Genomic DNA, 18,693 nt, shown 5'->3' with positions numbered 1-18,693 from the left:
ACATGTATTCTGAATTTCCCAAGGTATTCGCTGATTAATCTGACTGGTTTACCTGAATGTCTATATAAACTAACATTAATACTCCTCTATGGAACTTCAATTCAAAATCAGAAGTAGGATTTTTTTTTTCATGCTATATGTCCCACCATTTGATAAGACTTGATGGAAAAAATAGCTGCAGAAGGAGCTATATGAGGATGAACTAACAGACATTAGTTTAAAAGTACAAATATATACCGGTAGTTACCTTAAAAATATAGATTTAAAATACTTAGATATTATTCTTCATTTTTCATATTGCACTTTTTTAAGTTCAAATACTTAACAAATGTACAAGATATTTTGATATAATCTGTGTATTTTTTCATCGCTTTTTTTAAAAATAATGATATAAACTTAAGTGTGTACTTCTCTGCAATGTTGTCATATGTGTGTGAAGTTACTATTCCATCAAAGAAGTTCCTATTGCCTGACCTTAGGTGACCTCATTCCATGCATGGCTAAACCCTGCCCCAGAAATTATAACCAATGCATGGCCGATTCCCAATGGAAATGATCGTTACCATGCATGGCTTTGAATGCATGGTGGCACCACTTTGGGTCATGAAGTGGTGGCTATTTATTGGCCTGTCCTGTAACTTATGTGTCACTGCTGTCTGTAGGTTTGTCAGTCGGGACGTCTCCTCCGATCCAACAAGCCACTCGGAAACTACAAACTGGATGTAGGCACTGTGTATGCTGCAACAGGTACCTAACATACTCCACCATTGTTGTCAAAAGATGCAAGCATGGTTGTCATAGTAACATTGTCCTTTCCCGCTCTAATGATGTAGTTTTTTTAATATGGTAGTTATGCAAAAAAAAAAAGTAGTGGAGGTGTAAATTGTTCTCATTGTAATTAACATTTGTTTGAAGTATAGTGCATTTAACTTTTTATAAGTAGTGATAACTTTTTGCCAAGAAAATTAATTTTTAACACATGCTTAACAGATATGAATGAATGAAAATAGTTTCTTTATAGAATGTACATGTATAATAAAAGAACTAAATTTTGTATTTAACAAAATCTAATCATATATTATGTAGAATCTGTCTTGGTAAAACCATAAAGTTCTAATTAGGTACATTTGTATACAGTCATTATTAACTAGGTTTTAGTTCCTGATGACTGACTATGGTGTTCTTACAGATTTTATCCCTGTTTTTATTTCAAGTCATTGATGTTCCCATTATTTTGAATTAAATTTATCTCCATTTCATTGTATATGACTTTTAAGAGGCTGACATACTTAAACAGTTGATATCACCTTCCTGTGCCATATAATGACTGACTGAAATGAATTTTACTCTGATACTTTAACATTGCTGTTTTCAATTAAAGGACATCTTTGGTTGTTGGAACCTAAATATAGAGTTGAGATGTACCAATTGTATTTTCATCGTAATTTATTGAAAACTAAGATATAAGATGTCAGAGAGAGAGAGACAGAGATCGAGACACTTTATTGATGCTAACAATTGCATCTTTGGTTTCTCATCAGTCAATTTACATTTTTTATTGTTGCAACAAACCATGAAACCAATGGTAAATGAAATAAAACAACACAATGAAATTTCCTTGCAAGTTCTTTGTTAACACTAGTACAAGTCATCATACTACTGCAACCAAACATGATTTGTTTAGAATTTGTTTCCCTAAAAGTACAATGTATTCAATTAAAGTATGAGAGAGAGAGAGAGAGAGAGAGAGAGAGAGAGATTCCTTTTGCACCCTTCACATCATTTTAAGCCCTGTATCAATTTAATGCAGAAAAATTGTGAACATCAGAGTTATCTGGTCAAATGCTAACTGGTCTAAGGCAGATAAATATTATTAATGCTGGAATGATTGAGTTATCTGGGAACAATTAGATATAAGCATTGCCATGGCACTTGACATGGGAAGCATTACCAGGCATTACCTTCCAAAGGATGGTCCAAAATCTCACCACTACAGATTGTTTTTCCATCTTAAACTGGATATGCCTTGTCTGGAGTGATGCTCTTGACTCCTTTCGACTTATTGAACTCTCTCTCAGATTCTATAATCTCATTTTCAGCCTATTTTCATTGCTGTTAAACGTATCATATGTACTTTGGTACAGTCGGCCTCAGAAAACTCAATGTGTACTTTACTGCTCATAAATCGTTGCTTTTAAACTGCTGCAGATGTAAGAACCAAATTTCCAGTTCTCAGTAATTTTATTGCAATGATATTTTGCAAAATTTCAGTCGATCATTCTACAATATACTTGTGGAATTTAAGAAACCATATTACTAGTATGGATGCAATGTGGCATAAGTCCATTATTTATTGTCTGTGTGTCTGTTATATCCTGTATCTTAGATAAGGAACTGTATCTTATATAACAGCAGTTTGCCTCATTTAGCAAAGAATCAGTATTCCTTAATGAATCTTGACTGATACTAAGAAGGTAACTTCCTACTTAACGGAATGACTTAGCTTCACCCCAATCTGATTATTGATAAAATTATAGTTTTGGTGATCTGAATTTCTTAACTGGTTCTTCATATATTTCATTTATAATTGGTATTGGGAATGTATTTTTTTCTTGTCCACTTGGTTTCTATAGTGTACAGATTTATCATTATTAGAGTCATTACGTAACAAATAGCAATAGAATGGGACACATATATATTTTTTTCTCACATAATATAGTTCTTATGAGATATTTTTTCATTCATATCATGTATGCATGTGTATTTTACATGGGCACTGATGTTAATTGGCTTCCGAGTGTCTGAACACTTTCTTATTATATATTGATTATACATTTTCTTATCTCATGAATATTTCCTCCTGCTTTAAATTTTTCATGGTAATTTTCATCAGTAGCTACATCTCCAGTATAAATCAATGTTAATTGTGGCAGACTTAACGATTTAGCCATAAAGATAAGGAATTCCTTTGATAATCAATACTTTAATGACAGTGTTATATCTCTTTCTAAGCAAATTTCAATGAAATATTAATTAAGAAGTCAAATGAAAGTTTTAGGAAACACTCCTATTTATAAATGAGATAATTTTACGAGAGAATTTTTTTCAATGCAACGTTTAAAAGAGAATTAAGCCTCTTCAGAACTTTTGAACTTCTTGATGAATTAAATGAATACTCATCATTTTCTCTGTAGATCACCAATTTTACCATAAATGGGCAATGTTAACTGACCCTGATGACATCAATGGAGGGGTCAAAGGTTATCTCAAATGTGACATTGCTGTGGTCGGCAAAGGTGATTCTGTCAAGGTAATTAAACTTTGATAAAAGAAATGTGAATCCTATGCTGATCTCATGCAAGAAAACTGAAAAAGCTGGCACTGAATGAATTTTAAGCATGCACCCCATTTTATGTTTTAGGTCCCACCAAAAATTGAGCAAGATGATGATGATATTGAAGGGTAAGGAAAAAACCCATTTATAGTTTAATAAGAATAGCACTGTTTATAATATACAACCTTTTTTGCCTCAGTGCATTGATCTCAGTGATACAGCATAGGTCAAATGTGTCTGTTTTTTCTGGCCAACCTTTTTTTAGCTCACCGAGACGAAGTCAGGGGGAGCTTATGCTATACCCTCAGCGTCGGCGTCGGCGTCCGGACCTGGTTAAAGTTTTTGTTGCATGTCCTGTATCTAAGCTATTACTTGTCCTATCTTCACCCAACTTGCATGGATGATGCATCTGGACCTACTTATGGACTTGAAAGACTAGGATGCTGAATCTGAGTCCTAAATTTCAGATGCTGGAGGAGGTTAAAGTTGTTGGACCAGGTTAAAGTTTTTGTTGCAGGTGCCCTTTGATAGCAATATCTAAGTTACTGCAGGTCCGTACTTCACCAAACTTGCATGGATGGTGTGTCTTATGATACTGATGCACCAGACAGGCTTTAGTGCTGAATCTGAGCTATAGGTTTCGGATGCTGGAGGAGGTTAAGGTTTTTGGAGCAGGTTAAAGTTTTTGTTGCAGGTGCCCTTTGATAGCAATATCTAAGTTACTGCTGGTCCGTACTTCACCAAACTTGCATGGATGGTGTGTCTTATGATACTGATGCACCAGGCAGGCTTGGGTGCTGAATCTGAGCTATAGGTTACAGATGCTGGAGGAGGTTAAGGTTTTTAGAGCTGGTTAAAGTTTTTGTTGCAGGTGCCCTCAGATGATGATATCTTAGTTACTACTGGTCCTAACTTCACCAGACCGCTATGGATGGTGCGTCTTATGATACTGATGCACCAGACAGGCTTGAATGCTGAATCTGAGCCATAGGTTTCGGATGCTGGAGGAGGTTAAGGTTTTTAGAGCTGGTTAAAGTTTTTGAAACAGGTGCCCTCTGATGATTATATCTTAGTTATTGCTTGTCCTAACTTCACCAGACTTCAATGGATGGTGCATCTTATGATACTGATGCACCCGACAGGCTTGAATGCTGAGTCTGAGCCATAGGTTTCAGATGCTGGATATGGTTAAGTTTTTTTGGAACAGGTCACATGTTTAATAGATGATAGTACTATTTCAACTTGCATAGTTGACTAAACTGTAATATGAATGAATCACAGAGGAAGCTTCAGATGCAGAGCTTGATCTCCATTATCAAGGATGCTAAAAAATATATCTTAGTTATTACAGGTCCTAACTTCACCAAACTTTAATGGATGGTGTGTCTTATGATACAGATGCACCTGACAGGCATGGATGTTGAATCTGAGCCATAGGTTGCGGATGCTGGAGTAGGTTAAGTTTTAATTGCTAGTGCCCTCTGATGATGATATCTTAGTTATTACTGGTCTGAACTTCACAAAACTTGCATGGAGATGCGTCTTATGTATACTGATGCACCTGACAGGCTTGAATGCTGAATCTGAGCCAAAGGTTTCGGATGCTGGATGAGGTTTAGATTTTTTTGAACAGGTCACATGTTTTATAGATGATAGCTTGCATAGTTGATTTAACTATATTATAAATGAAACGCAGAGGTTGCTTCAGATGCAGAGCCTGATCTCCATTATCAAGGATGCTAAAGAAATCTCCTACCTCACTTAAACCTGCTTGATAGAAAGATGAGGTTGTTGTTAAATGATATAACATGATTCCTATGATAAAGTATTGTATGATATGAAACACTTTTGTTTAATATGATACAATATAATATCATATGTTATATTGTAAAAAGTAATATGATACGATTTGATATTGTATCAATTTTTTTTTTATTTTATGATATGATATTGTATCATGATATTGTTTTGTATAGTATTGTATATTATGATCCAATATTATATTGTCATACGATATTGTATAATATGATATTGGTTTCTGTAATTTACAATTATATCACGCGAAATTGTATTATATGATATTGTAATATTATATATTATCGTATCATACGATATTGTATAATATGATATTGGTTTATATAATATATTATTGTATCATATGATACAATATGTATGTATGATATTGTATTATATAATATTTTACTTTATCACATAAAATTGTATCATTTGATATGATACAATGTTATATCAAATTATATTGTATCATATAATACAATATCATATTATGTATCAAATATTATACATTATCATACAATACAATATATCATACTATATTATACAATATAATATCATATGTTTCAATGTTATGATGTATTATGTAATATTATATTGTATCATATAATACAATATTGTATTATGTATAATAATGTTGTATTATGTGATCAAATACAATAAGGTTTAACACAATACAATGTCATTTCATATTTACAATATCATCTTTGTTTATTGCAGTATCTTATTGTATTATATGATATATATTGTTAGTATGATAGGATGCAATATTTAATTTTATATTATTATATTGATAAGTATATGAACATATGATTATCATACAATTTTTAGCTCACCTGAGCTGAAAGCTCAAGTGAGCTATTCTGATCACATTTTGTCTGTCGTCCGTCTGTCCGTCCGTCTGTCCGTCTGTCCGTCTGTCCGTCTGTCTGTCCGTAAACTTTTCACATTTTCAACATCTTCTAAAGAACTACTTGGCCAATTTCAACCAAACTTGGCACAAATCATCCTTAGGCAAAGGGGATTCAAAGTTGTGACAATTAAGGGCCACACCCGTTTTCAAGGGGAGATAATTAGAAATTAATGAAAAATTTCGAGAAATTTTCAAAAATCTTCTTCTCAAGAACCAGAAAGCCAGGAAAGCTGAAACTTGTGTGGAAGCATCCTCAGGTAGTGTAGATTCAAAGTTGTGAAATTCATGACCCCCGGGGGTAGGGTGGGGCCACAATGGGGGGTCGAAGTTTTACATAGGAAAATATAGAGTAAATCTTTAAAAATCTTCTTCTCAGAAACTAAACAGCCAGGAAAGCTGAAACTTGTGTGGAAGCATCCTCAGGTAGTGTAGATTCAAAGTTGTGAAAATCATAACCCCTGGGGTTAAGTTGGGGCCACAATGGGGGGTCAAAGTTTTACATAGGAATATATAGAGTAAATCTTTAAAAATCTTCTTCTCAGAAACTAATCAGCCAGGAAAGCTGAAACTTGTGTGGAAGCATCCTCAGGTAGTGTAGATTCAAAGTTGTGAAAATCATGACCCCCGGGGGGTAGGGTGGGGCCACAATGGGGGGGGTCGAAGTTTTACAAAGGAATATATAGAATAAATCTTTAAAAATCTTCTTCTCAGAAACTAATCAGCCAGGAAAGCTGAAACTTGTGTGGAAGCATCCTCAGGTAGTGTAGATTCAAAGTTGTGAAAATCATAACCCCTGGGGTTAGGTTGGGGCCACAATGGGGGTCGAAGTTTTACATAGGAATATATAGAGTAAATCTTTAAAAATCTTCTTCTCAGAAACTAAACAGCCAGGAAAGCTGAAACTTGTGTGGAAGCATCCTCAGGTAGTGTAGATTCAAAGTTGTGAAAATCATGACCCCCAGGGGTAGGGTGGGGCCACAATGGGGGGTCGAAGTTTTACATAGGAATATATAGAATAAATCTTTAAAAATCTTCTTCTCAGAAACTAATCAGCCAGGAAAGCTGAAACTTGTGTGGAAGCATCCTCAGGTAGTGTAGATTCAAAGTTGTGAAAATCATAACCCCTGGGGTTAGGTTGGGGCCACAATGGGGGGTCGAAGTTTTACATAGGAATATATAGAGTAAATCTTTAAAAATCTTCTTCTCAGAAACTGAACAGCCAGGAAAGCTGAAACTTGTGTGGAAGCATCCTCAGGTAGTGTAGATTCAAAGTTGTGAAAATCATGACCCCCAGGGGTAGGGTGGGGCCACAATGGGGGGTCGAAGTTTTACATAGGAATATATAGAATAAATCTTTAAAAATCTTTTTCTCAGAAACTAATCAGCCAGGAAAGCTGAAACTTGTGTGGAAGCATCCTCAGGTAGTGTAGATTCAAAGTTGTGAAAATCATAACCCCTGGGGTTAGGTTGGGGCCACAATGGGGGGTCAAAGTTTTACATAGGAATATATAGAGTAAATCTTTAAAAATCTTCTTCTTAGTAACTAATCAGCCAGGAATGCTGAAACTTGTGTGGAAGCATCCTCAGGTAGTGTAGATTCAAAGTTGTGAAAATCATGATCCCTGGGGGTAGGGTGAGGCCACATTGGGGGGGGGGGTTAAAGTTTTACATAGGAATATATAGAGTAAATCTTTAAAAATCTTCTTCTCAGAAACTAATCAGCCAGGAAAGCTGAAACTTGTGGGAAGTATCCTCAGGTAGTGTAGATTCAAAGTTGTGAAAATCATGACCCCTGGGGGTAGGGTGAGGCCACATGGGGGGGGGGGGGGGTGTTAAAGTTTTACATAGGAATAAAGAGTAAATCTTTAAAAATCTTCTTCTCAGAAACTAATCAGCAAGATGATTCTTTTTAATTGTTAAGACTTTGGCTCCAGGACAATTCTTCGGCCTCACAAGAAGGTTCAGAGTTTGATGTAGCTAAATATCCCATATATAAACAATTGTAAAGGATCTTTTTGAGAACTGCAATACTCAACATGTGATATGACTATAAAATTGAAGCAGGCAGCTATTTTTTTCATTAGAATCATTTTGTATTACTGTTTTGGGTTATTGCCCTTGATTTATTGATTCTTGATTATTTTAATTAATGCATCCACTGTTAACCAATTAATGTGATGATTATTTTTATACAATAATAAATATTCAATGTATATAAGTTGTTCTGCATAAGTAGTTTTGGGTTAGGCTGGATTAGTTTGTTTATTTTTGATTTCCAATTTTTAGATACTATGAATTATTTTAGGCTGGCACATATATAGGGACAGTGTCTATTGCATTGCAACGAGTGACTGTTTGGGGTTAAACTTGAACAGGTACGGAGAGATTGAGGGTGTTGACATCCCTGCTCTTTCTAATTTTCGTGTTTTTCTAACCAACGATACAGAATGTGCGGTCATTTCTGCCCTGTATCGCATTGATACAAGTGTGCGGTCATACCTGCTTGTATTGGTGGTGGTTGCGGCGGAGCACTAGTGTATGGTAATCCATGCTGGTGTTCTGGCCTTCCTAGTGCAAGTGTGCGGCACTCCCTGTGTTAGGTTGAGCTGTTGGCGCAAGTGTGAGGTCATCCCTGCTTGCGTTATCTCTGCTTGCATTAACGTTGGTACCTGTTGAGTTGCGTAGGTGTGCGGTCATCCCTGCCTGCATAACGTTGAGTCCCTATATATGTGCAGGAGCGGTGATTAAAGTCTGCTCTTGTAAATATTTTCAGCAATCAGGGCTATCCGAGTTCCAAGGGGGAAAAATGGATTTTATTTATACAGGATCTACATGTATTAATGTACATTGTCCAGATTGTATTATGACTCCATTAAGCTGACTTTATCATACCTATTGTTCCTCAGGTGAGCGATGTGGCCCATGGGCCTCTTGTTTAACAGATGATATATGATTTTGTGTCAAAACAGAATCCATGAATATCCAAGATCATAAAGTATGATTTTCATACAATATGATAAAGGTGGTCTCATAGGGGTGATGCCTCGTCTCGGTGAGCTTTGTAATCTGTGATTACCTATGTTTCTGTCATGATAAACAACCTTGCCAAACTTATTATCTCTGTATTTGAAATCAATTTTTCCTAAATGCAAGGCCAACATCTTTATTTTTTTTTCTTTGCCAACTACTTAAAATGTTGTAAATCGTCTACCTATGCATTAGAAACCTGCTTCTACCGGAGGGTGTGCCGGCAGACAGACAGAGAGCCAAATTCTGCATCAATGTCTACAGGGCAGAGGGCTTGCCAAAAATGAACACTGGTATCATGGCCAATGTCAAAAAGGCCTTCACAGGAGAGAGCAAGGACTTGGTGGATCCCTATGTCAATGTCTCCTTCGCTGGCCACCAGGTACATATGTATAGTAAATCTACATCGATAAAAATCCTTAGGAAGTGGGCAGGTAGGATTGCAATGGGGGAGGATGGGCAAGAAACATTTTTGTCCCCCGCTGCAACACGGTGCGGGGACATAAAAATGCTGGGCGTCCGTCCGTGGGTCTGTGGGTCCGTGCGTCCGTGCATCCGTCCGTCACACTTTTTTGTAAGCGCTCTCATGCCTACAAACTTTGACGGATTTTCATCAAATTTATACCAAATGTTTATATCACTATTATCTTGGTCAAGTTCGAAAATCAGCATTGGTTGATACTTTTTGTTGGAGTTATGGGACTTTGACCACAATAATGACTCCGTTTTATCCAAAAATTGACCTTGTAAGCGCTCTCATGCCTACAAATTTTGACGGATTTTCATTAAATTTATACCAAATGTTTATACCACTAATACCTTGGTCGAGTTCGAAAATCAGCATTGGTCGATACTTTTTTTGGAGTTATGGGACTATGACCACAATAATGACTCCGTTTTATCCAAAAATTGACCTTGTAAGCGCTCTCATGCCTACAAATTTTGACGGATTGTCATTAAATTTATACCAAATGTTTATACTACTTATACCTTGGTCAAGTTCGAAAATCAGCATTGGTCGATGCTTTTTGTTGGAGTTATGGGACTTTGACCACAATAATGACTCCGTTTTATCCAAAAATTGACCTTGTAAGCGCTCTCATGCCTACAAACTTTGACGGATTTTCATTAAATTTATACCAAATGTTTATACCACTAATACCTTGGTCAAGTTTGAAAATCAGCATTGGTCGATACTTTTTGTTGGAGTTATGGGACTTTGACCACAATAATGACTCCGTTTTATCCAAAAGTTGACCTTGTAAGCGCTCCCATGCCTACAAATTTTGACGGATTTTCATCAAATTTATACCAAATGTTTATACCACTAATACCTTGGTCAAGTTCGAAAATCAGCATTGGTTGATACTTTTTGTTGGAGTTATGGGACTTTGACCACAATAATGACTCCGTTTTATCCAAAAATTGACCTTGTAAGCGCTCTCATGCCTACAAATTTTGACGGATTTTCATTAGATTTATACCAAATGTTTATACCACTAATACCTTGGTCAAGTTCGAAAATCAGCCTTGGTCGATAGACTCGATACTAGTATACTGCTTGACGGCGGGGGACCCAGGAATTCTATTCTTGTAGAATTATATAAAGACTTTTTAGATACACATTAATCTACATTGATGAAAGTCCATGGATTTGTGGAAGGTGGAAATTATTCAGCCTTGTTCCAGAATGATTTTAAGCACTTTTTTCAAAATTTGATTTTCACATTTTTGTTGTCTTGCAGTGTATGATTGTAAGGTAATGTAAAATTCAAAATGTTGCATTGATATTTGTTATAGGGCAGAACAACGGTAAAGAAGGGTTGTTATGAACCGGAGTGGGATGAACAGATCATCTTCACTGAGATGTTTCCTCCTTTATGTCGGAGAATCCAGATACAGCTGAGAGACAAGGATAAGGTCAATGATGATGTCATTGGAACACACTATATCGATATTGCCAAAATCTCAAACGAGGGCGAAAAAGGTTAAGATATGCTAAAACAATATAAAATAATTCTCAGCATTTGGTTTCTCATTTTTTGAGTACCGGTATACAATATTGATAACAAGTTAGTTTTGCTTTTAAAATTGCAAATGACGATCTATTTTGAAATTCATTCTCCATAAACAACTTAAACAATATACGATGGTTCAATCCTGATATCCTTTGTTCACATAACTACTGTATTTGACTTTTCAGAAATTGAAAACACCAGTATACACTGTACCATGTTTCACTTATTCTTGTGAAACATTTTTAAACTGCAAACCTTAGATATATCACCCTCCAGTCTTGGTGATACAGCCATGTATCTCTCTGTTTTTCCATAGTTTTAGTACCTATGAATTGTTTTTTCTCTCTAAAGGTTTCCTACCCACCTATGGTCCATGCTGGGTGAATCTGTATGGGTCCACACGTCAGTACAGTCTGCTCAACGAGAACCAGCACCTGAACGACGGACTGGGGGAGGGCGTGTCCTACAGGGGGCGCATGTTGATCTCCCTCCGGACAGAGGTCATCGAGTCAGCTGACCTGGGGGGACCAGCCACCGTGGAAGTCTGCAGTGCCCTGCCTATATCAGATGTAAGTGGACTGTGTATCAATGCTTGATACAATGCATCAATGCTTGATACATATGATACTGTAAATGTATTGCATTTTGCTGTGTATTATATGATGGCTTTTTTGTTAGGTTCAGCAACTGCAGCTTAATCAAGTACATTGCTCTAATATGTCAAACATGTTTTTGTAGCAATCTAAAAAAATGTATAAAGATTCAGAAATGCTCTCAATTAAATCTACATATTTACATGCTAAATAAAACGTGTTTACAGTACATGAAGCGACAATGTATGCATGACAATAAATTCTTATTGTGTTTAAAAATAGTGATTTATGTATACTTGCATGATTTTTAAAATCCAAGATAAATATTTTAATATAGTTGTTGATTTTGATAGAACGCTGCTGGGAAACTGGATGAGTTCTTTCTGTTTGGTTGTTTTATGGAGGCCTCCATGATAGACAGAAGACTGGGAGATAAACCTGTCCATTTTGAAATCAGCATGGGTAAGGACTGCATGGTTATTATGATGTCATAATCAAGAAAATTTGTAATTAAAAAGATCTAACACATCTAGTTGAGCTCATCCAAATGTTACTCTTTCAAAAGCTCAAATGTTCTGTCACTTCAAGAGTACCTACTAATATCTGTGATTTTAAGGTATCCTTGATTTATCATGCATAACTCTTGATGATTCCTGCATCAAATACGGTAAAACACACTTATAACAAAGTTACATGAATGGACAGTTTTGCTTTGCTATAGACTTAATTTGTTATATATGTTAACATCACAATATGTTTTAAATCCACAGGAAATGCAAATCACTTTACTATAAGCATAAATTTATTATGAGCGTGTTCACTTTAAGCCTGTTTTACTTTATATGGTTAACCACTGAGATAGAATATACTCCATTTTCTGTAATTCCTTGCATAGGAAATGCAGGGAATGTTTTGGATGGCTACAACCCCCCAACCAAAAGCACTTCCTCCAGTGATGACAGTGAGTCCGATGAAGAAACGGCTGATGATGCTCCTCTTTTGAATGAAGTGGCGGTTGAAACGCCCAAGTGGAAGAGCACCACCCCTGTTCTACGGCCATCCACAAAGGACAAAATATACTACCACCTCCCATATTATGAGGACAAGCCGTGTGTGTATATCAAACATGTTACAGAGGACCACCGAAGGAGGATGTACAATTCTAATATAGTGGACAGGATCATAGAGAAATTAGTATGTTACAGAAATCACTAAAATCATCGTGTTATACAATATTTGTTATATTTAATCCTTCATGGAAAGGTTGAATACAGCAAAGAGCAAATGCAGTGCTAAGAAATGCAAACAACAATGAAGAAAATAATTCGAAATTCCTTCAAAAGTGGAGTTCTTGAATGTGATTCCTTTTCTGATAAAATCTTTAGATAATACATGTATGCTCATAGAAAATTGAAACATGTATCTTGCCTATCCAGGATGATGGGATATCTCATGTCCATGAGATGATAGTTCAGGAGCAGCCATTCCCTGAGAAGAGAATGAGGGGGGTCTTTGAAGAGCTGGGATCCTCGTGTTCAAAGTTTGTCAGCGTCGTCAAGGGAACCCAAGCCTCGGGCAAAACTAAGCTGGACAAGGAAAGGCAGAAGTTACTTATCAGAGAGATGGTCAGATTTAGATTATGAGTTAAATTATTGAGTAAAAATACCAATCATTTTCACACACCTTTAGAAATCATAATAAGGGGAATAACTCCTGTTTGGAAATTAAGACGCACTGTTTCAAAAATAACTGATTCTGTTTAAAATGGTTTGGTTTTTTTCAGGATCACTTATCCACATCAGCTAGAACAATGAAAACTACCACATCAAAACATAACCTGAAAGAAAAACTGAAAGTAGCCAATCAGTACCTCCAAAAACTGAAGTCACTCTCACATGAGGTAGATGCATGCACATATCTAAAAACTTTGCAAAGTTTATCATTAATTTAAAAAATTCAAATACTACATACATTTCTGCCATTATTAAAGCCACAACACGCCCTGCCTGATATGTTCATTTGGATGATCAGTGGTAACAAGAGGATTGCCTACCAGCGGGTACCAGCCCGGGAAATTGTCTACTCCATAGTGGAAGAGGAACGGGGCAAACACTGTGGCAAACAGCAAATCCTACTCCTTAGAGTGAGTACAGTAGCCATATGAAGGCAACATGCATTAGAAAGAAAGGGAGAGGGGTTGAAAAAGACATCCTGATGAGTCCAAACTATTGAAATTTTAGATTTTCTAAGTCAAATAAAAGTGACGTAGGACACAACATTGTTAGTTTAATTTGGCGGGTCCTTGTCCTGGTTTTCTTCTGACTTGCTATAAAAAATCTTTAGATCATAGTAGATTCAATAAACTTTCAGAGAAAAAAATCTAATGTAAAAATTTGTTCTCACCATTTTATTGTTGGTAATTTATATTCAAGAATTATAAGACTGCTGGATTTTAAATGACTTCATTGATGATTTCTGAATTTAGCTGCCAGGTAAGAAAGCCAGTGGTCAGTCTGGTTGGGGGATCCAGGCCAAGTTACAGGTGTACCTGTGGCTGGGGCTCAGTAAGCATAAGAAGGACTTCCTGAACGGGCTGCCTAAAGGATACGAGGAGAGTAGGCTGTTACAGATAGCCAACAAACCACACGCTGTACCCCCAGAGTTCATACACTACAGTAGTAGGTTGCTTTTTGTGTAAACATATAATGTTCTTTGTTCCTACGGAATACGCTGTAATGGTAAATTATTGTTTGTAAAAATCCACAACAATCCATATAAAATGTGACCAAAACTTACAAAGATACTGATAATGGATCAGGTTATGGCGTATAACTCTTACATTAATTAGTTAAGTTATTTTATACTTGTTCAAGTATATTGAATTGACTTAAATTGAATGTGATATTGTACTCATCATATCTGATAAATTGTGTCAAATTTTCCTGTAAACAGACTCTGAGACATTCCAAGTGCGCTGCCACATGTACCAGGCCAGGAGTCTGATTGGTTCAGATGCCTCGGGGTTGTCTGACCCCTTCGCCAGGGTAGCATTTGGAGACCAGAGTGTGGTCACACAGGTGATCGAGGAGACCCTCAGTCCTACCTGGGATGAGATGATGATCATCAATGAGGTCACTGTATACGGTCAGGTAGACGAGATTGTGGACAATCCTCCGCTCATCATCATTGAGGTCTTTGATCAGGATAAAGTGGTAAAAAATCTCTCTCTCTCTCTCTCTCTCTCTCTCTCTCTCTCTCTCTCATTCACACTCTCTCTCTATGTGTGTTTAATGGAGTAAATAATGCTAATAATGCTGTATAAAGGGCAATAACTCTTATTGTTGCTCTTTGCAAATGCATGCAAAAGCTGTGATATTTTGAATAAAACATACTTCCTGATGTCAGTATTCTTTGTATGAATATTTCTTATGGAAGAAATCTATGTAAAATTACTGCAAGCTCTGCAATTTTGTATTTTCCTAGGGCAAGTCTGAATTTATAGGCAGAGCAATGGCCAAACCAGTGGTCAAGATGAAGAACGAGAGTTACGACATGCCCAAGTTTCCGCCCAAACTTGAGTGGTGGGATATATATCGAGGACCTGATAAGGCGGGCCAGCTGTTGGCCTGCTTTGAGTTACTTCAGGTAGATTAACCCCCTAATTCTCTAGTGCGTTTTCTTTGATTAACTTCTGACTATAGATTCTGAAGCTGACACAAATTCAGCTACAGAATTATATTTTGTTGGTGTTGATAATAGTGATTTAGAATGGTCATACAGAGAAACTATTATGCCGTACATATGAATAGAACAATTAATTATTGAAACTATGAACATAGGGCTATACTTGAATATGAATAAGATACTCAAAATATATATCATTGAATCTAAGCATCAAGCTTTGGCTGCTTAAATTTCGCTTTCACTGGAGTCTGCATCTTGAAAGTGCAGCTTGTGTTGTTAATAAAAAAAAAAAGACCGTTTATGTTTTGCATTTGAATATTATATATGTTTTATTTATTGATATAAGAGAGTAGTATTGCATTTGCCTGAATATTTTGCGCACAGATCAAATAAGAGCACATTTTGCTTATTGATAGGTCCTCATATCCTTAGTTATTTGGTCCTAGAGATTTGGTTCATTGTCATATGAATACTGGTTACATTATTTATTTATTGATTATATCATGCAAGACAATTTAAACATCAGCAACAGTAAAAAATTAGTTGAATAGTGTGAAGAAATAGTGATAAAGAGAGATAATGTCCTGATGCTGGTACAAATGTACCTTACTACCAACTGTTAAATGACATTAGTGTATTACCGTAAATGGATAGGTAACACATGAAAACATTAAAAGTAAACTGAGGGCATTTAATTTAGATCAATGGAAATCAAAAGTATATCCGACTGAGATGATGGAAACCACTAACAAGCATGAGGAAAACATCAATTATGCTTGTTTTTATATTTTTGCAGATTTGTACCTACTGATGCTAAATTGAGTTTACAAAAAATTTCATGACACACAAACCTTAACAAAATCACAGATAATAACACTGCTTTGTTGACACATTTGCATGTTTGGTCTGTTGATAAAACAAAAAAAGAAGAAAAATGAAACAGACTTTCAGGGCATGTCTTATCCCTTTCAAAAAAAAAATTGGTTATCACAATTAATATCTTGAATGAATTAAAAACTTGAATGAAGAAATTGGTAAAGGTATTAAAAACTTGATGTCAGTCATATGTTACATGTGTACAAGCAGTGTTGTGTATATGCAATCCCCAACTGCTAGCTTGATATCAAGCCACCCCTATGTAGATATGCTAGATAGAGCCGATGTCTTAGACGCCTTGTTTGTCCCCTCTTGACACTTATGATGACCCATTGCAGCATCCTTTTGAGGAGAAGGACCTTCGCAGTGCTCATCTTACACCGCCGTATGCAAGGAAGAGAACTCTGGTATAGCCTCACTCTGAGCGCCGAGGGGTCACATGACCCATTCGGTTGCTTTCACTTCAGTTGCTTGTAGATCCTCAGCTTTAGATGTTCTTGTTTTTCTTTTAGGGTTTGTTGGTATTTAGTATTCCAGCATATCACAGAGATATAATATCAACTCTGCTTTCTATAGACAAAATTAAGCTTACTAGATGTGTGAATTAGAATGTTTTCATTAAAGTTTCTTAGAGGAAATAAGTCAAACAGATATTTTTATAAACTTAATGGAACTTTAGAGCATTTTTTAGATATGATCATTTAAGTTCATATACATGTAAGAGGAGAATGCATGCACTGAAATTATGTAAATGTTAGATTATAGATGTGTGCATGTAAAAAAAAAAATAGAGAAAAAATCAATATACAGACCCTGAAACGTGCTACTACACCTCTAAAACGAACCGTACCGTTCCGTGCAAGAAACGAACCGTACCGTTCACAAAACGAAACGTACCATTCACAAAGCGTACCGTACCGTTCACAAAACGAACCGTACCGTTCACAAAGCGAACCGTACCGTGCAAAAAGCGTGCAAGATAATTTATGCAAGACCCGCCTCCAAACGGACAAAAAAGCGTACCGTACCGTGCAATAAGCGTGCAACTTCCATATATGGCTTATTGACCTAATGTTTTTCGATGAATACGGACGGATATTATCGCTGACCAGATAAGTTCAATATTTTGCTAGATTTTTTATACGGATTAGATTAACACATACAAAGATTTAAAACTGTTATTCTTATTAAAACAGTCACAAAAATATTTCCTTTCTTAGACCGTAATCATTTCTTTGTTTTTCGACAAAACTTGCATCACCGATTTCTTAAACACTGTAAACTATTAACGTTAACACAAGTCGTGGTTATACTATTTTGATTGTTTTTATGAAATGTTTGAAACATTGGGTACAGACTGGAATTCTCAGGAGAGAGAGAGATCGTTACCGAGACGTTAAAAAAGTAGCGTATGTTTAGAAATAAATACACTATGACTAAACAAAGGTTGAAATATAAATAATTTTATATCCTTTTTAAATAAAAAAAAAAAGAATGTCGACTTAAGTTACGCAGATCCAGAAAATTGTCGGGGCTTTCAACGTGAAGTTGTGATCTGTAATCGTAAATGGGTATCTTTTAATTAATTTGTTCTTAGATAAATTCAAATTAATTTACCAAATATATTTATTAGTCAATTGATATATTATCAAAATTCAAATCAATTTAAGTCATATGCTTTTTTTCTAAACAAATTAAATATATGTGCTGTAGTGAATGACGACCACATATTACCGGTGACTCGAGTGATTTGTTCTTGAGCTATTTATGTACCAATAAATAAACAAAAAATCACTCATATGATAAATTGTAAATAAATACATGTACAAAATCTTAGTAAATTAAATGCAAGCATTGAACGGAAAAAAGTTCACGCATTCTATATTATTGATTTCAACTTTATTTCCTGCATAGCTGGTAATGGCGTCGTGATTTCACATGAACAAAAATCACTCGTGCGAAACACGTGTACAGAAGCTGATCTTTGGTTCTATACACAATAGGTGTTATTGTCTTTCTTTGTTTTTTAGCAGTTATTGTACTTCACAAGTAACTCTGTATATTTGGACGCTTAAACAGGTGTACACGAGATGCCGGTATTCACACCTTTCCACGGACACGTGTTAGGTAGCTCATCACAATCTGTCGTGTGTATAGTCTGAATATATCTTACTTCTACTTTGTTAGTTTCATTGCTTTTCTTAATCTCTATAAAACAAAAGAACTGTCTGTAGAAATGGACACAAACAACTACACGTAAGACTATCGGCGCGTGGATCCGTAGAACAATTCAGCGACTCTATACATGCGGGATTTTCACATATTAACTTGCGATAAAAAATATCATTTACTGGGTACATTAATGTACCAAAAAATGATTAATTACATCATAAATAGTTGAATGATACAACAAGTACATGTAAGCACAAACACAGCTCTTTTAAAATTTATTTTCAA

General features: G+C 35.8%; 1 protein-coding gene across 12 annotated transcripts in view; it reads left to right on the top strand.

The window, feature by feature from the left end:
- The window catches only part of LOC128168023 (otoferlin-like), an 86,779-nt gene that overhangs the window by 29,870 nt on the left and 38,216 nt on the right, over positions 1-18,693 (top strand). For 10 of the 12 annotated variants that reach the window (XM_052834085.1, XM_052834087.1, XM_052834091.1 and 7 more), the window contains 15 exons: positions 663-747; positions 3,195-3,310; positions 3,422-3,462; positions 9,261-9,447; positions 10,866-11,052; positions 11,435-11,652; positions 12,030-12,138; positions 12,572-12,870; positions 13,113-13,301; positions 13,460-13,576; positions 13,667-13,819; positions 14,162-14,354; positions 14,629-14,888; positions 15,160-15,321; positions 16,575-16,643. In XM_052834085.1, the coding sequence (XP_052690045.1) occupies positions 663-747; positions 3,195-3,310; positions 3,422-3,462; positions 9,261-9,447; positions 10,866-11,052; positions 11,435-11,652; positions 12,030-12,138; positions 12,572-12,870; positions 13,113-13,301; positions 13,460-13,576; positions 13,667-13,819; positions 14,162-14,354; positions 14,629-14,888; positions 15,160-15,321; positions 16,575-16,643 (2,385 nt within the window). The remainder of the gene's footprint in view (positions 1-662; positions 748-3,194; positions 3,311-3,421; positions 3,463-9,260; positions 9,448-10,865; positions 11,053-11,434; positions 11,653-12,029; positions 12,139-12,571; positions 12,871-13,112; positions 13,302-13,459; positions 13,577-13,666; positions 13,820-14,161; positions 14,355-14,628; positions 14,889-15,159; positions 15,322-16,574; positions 16,644-18,693) is intronic. The other 2 variants (XM_052834092.1, XM_052834084.1) reach the window with 2 other exon arrangements.

The sequence above is a fragment of the Crassostrea angulata genome, chromosome 10, assembly GCF_025612915.1.
Source record: "Crassostrea angulata isolate pt1a10 chromosome 10, ASM2561291v2, whole genome shotgun sequence".
In the NCBI taxonomy this organism is placed as follows: Eukaryota; Metazoa; Mollusca; class Bivalvia; order Ostreida; family Ostreidae; genus Magallana; species Magallana angulata.
Note: the sequence above shows the minus strand (reverse complement) of the source record. Positions and strands in the feature narration are given on the sequence as shown.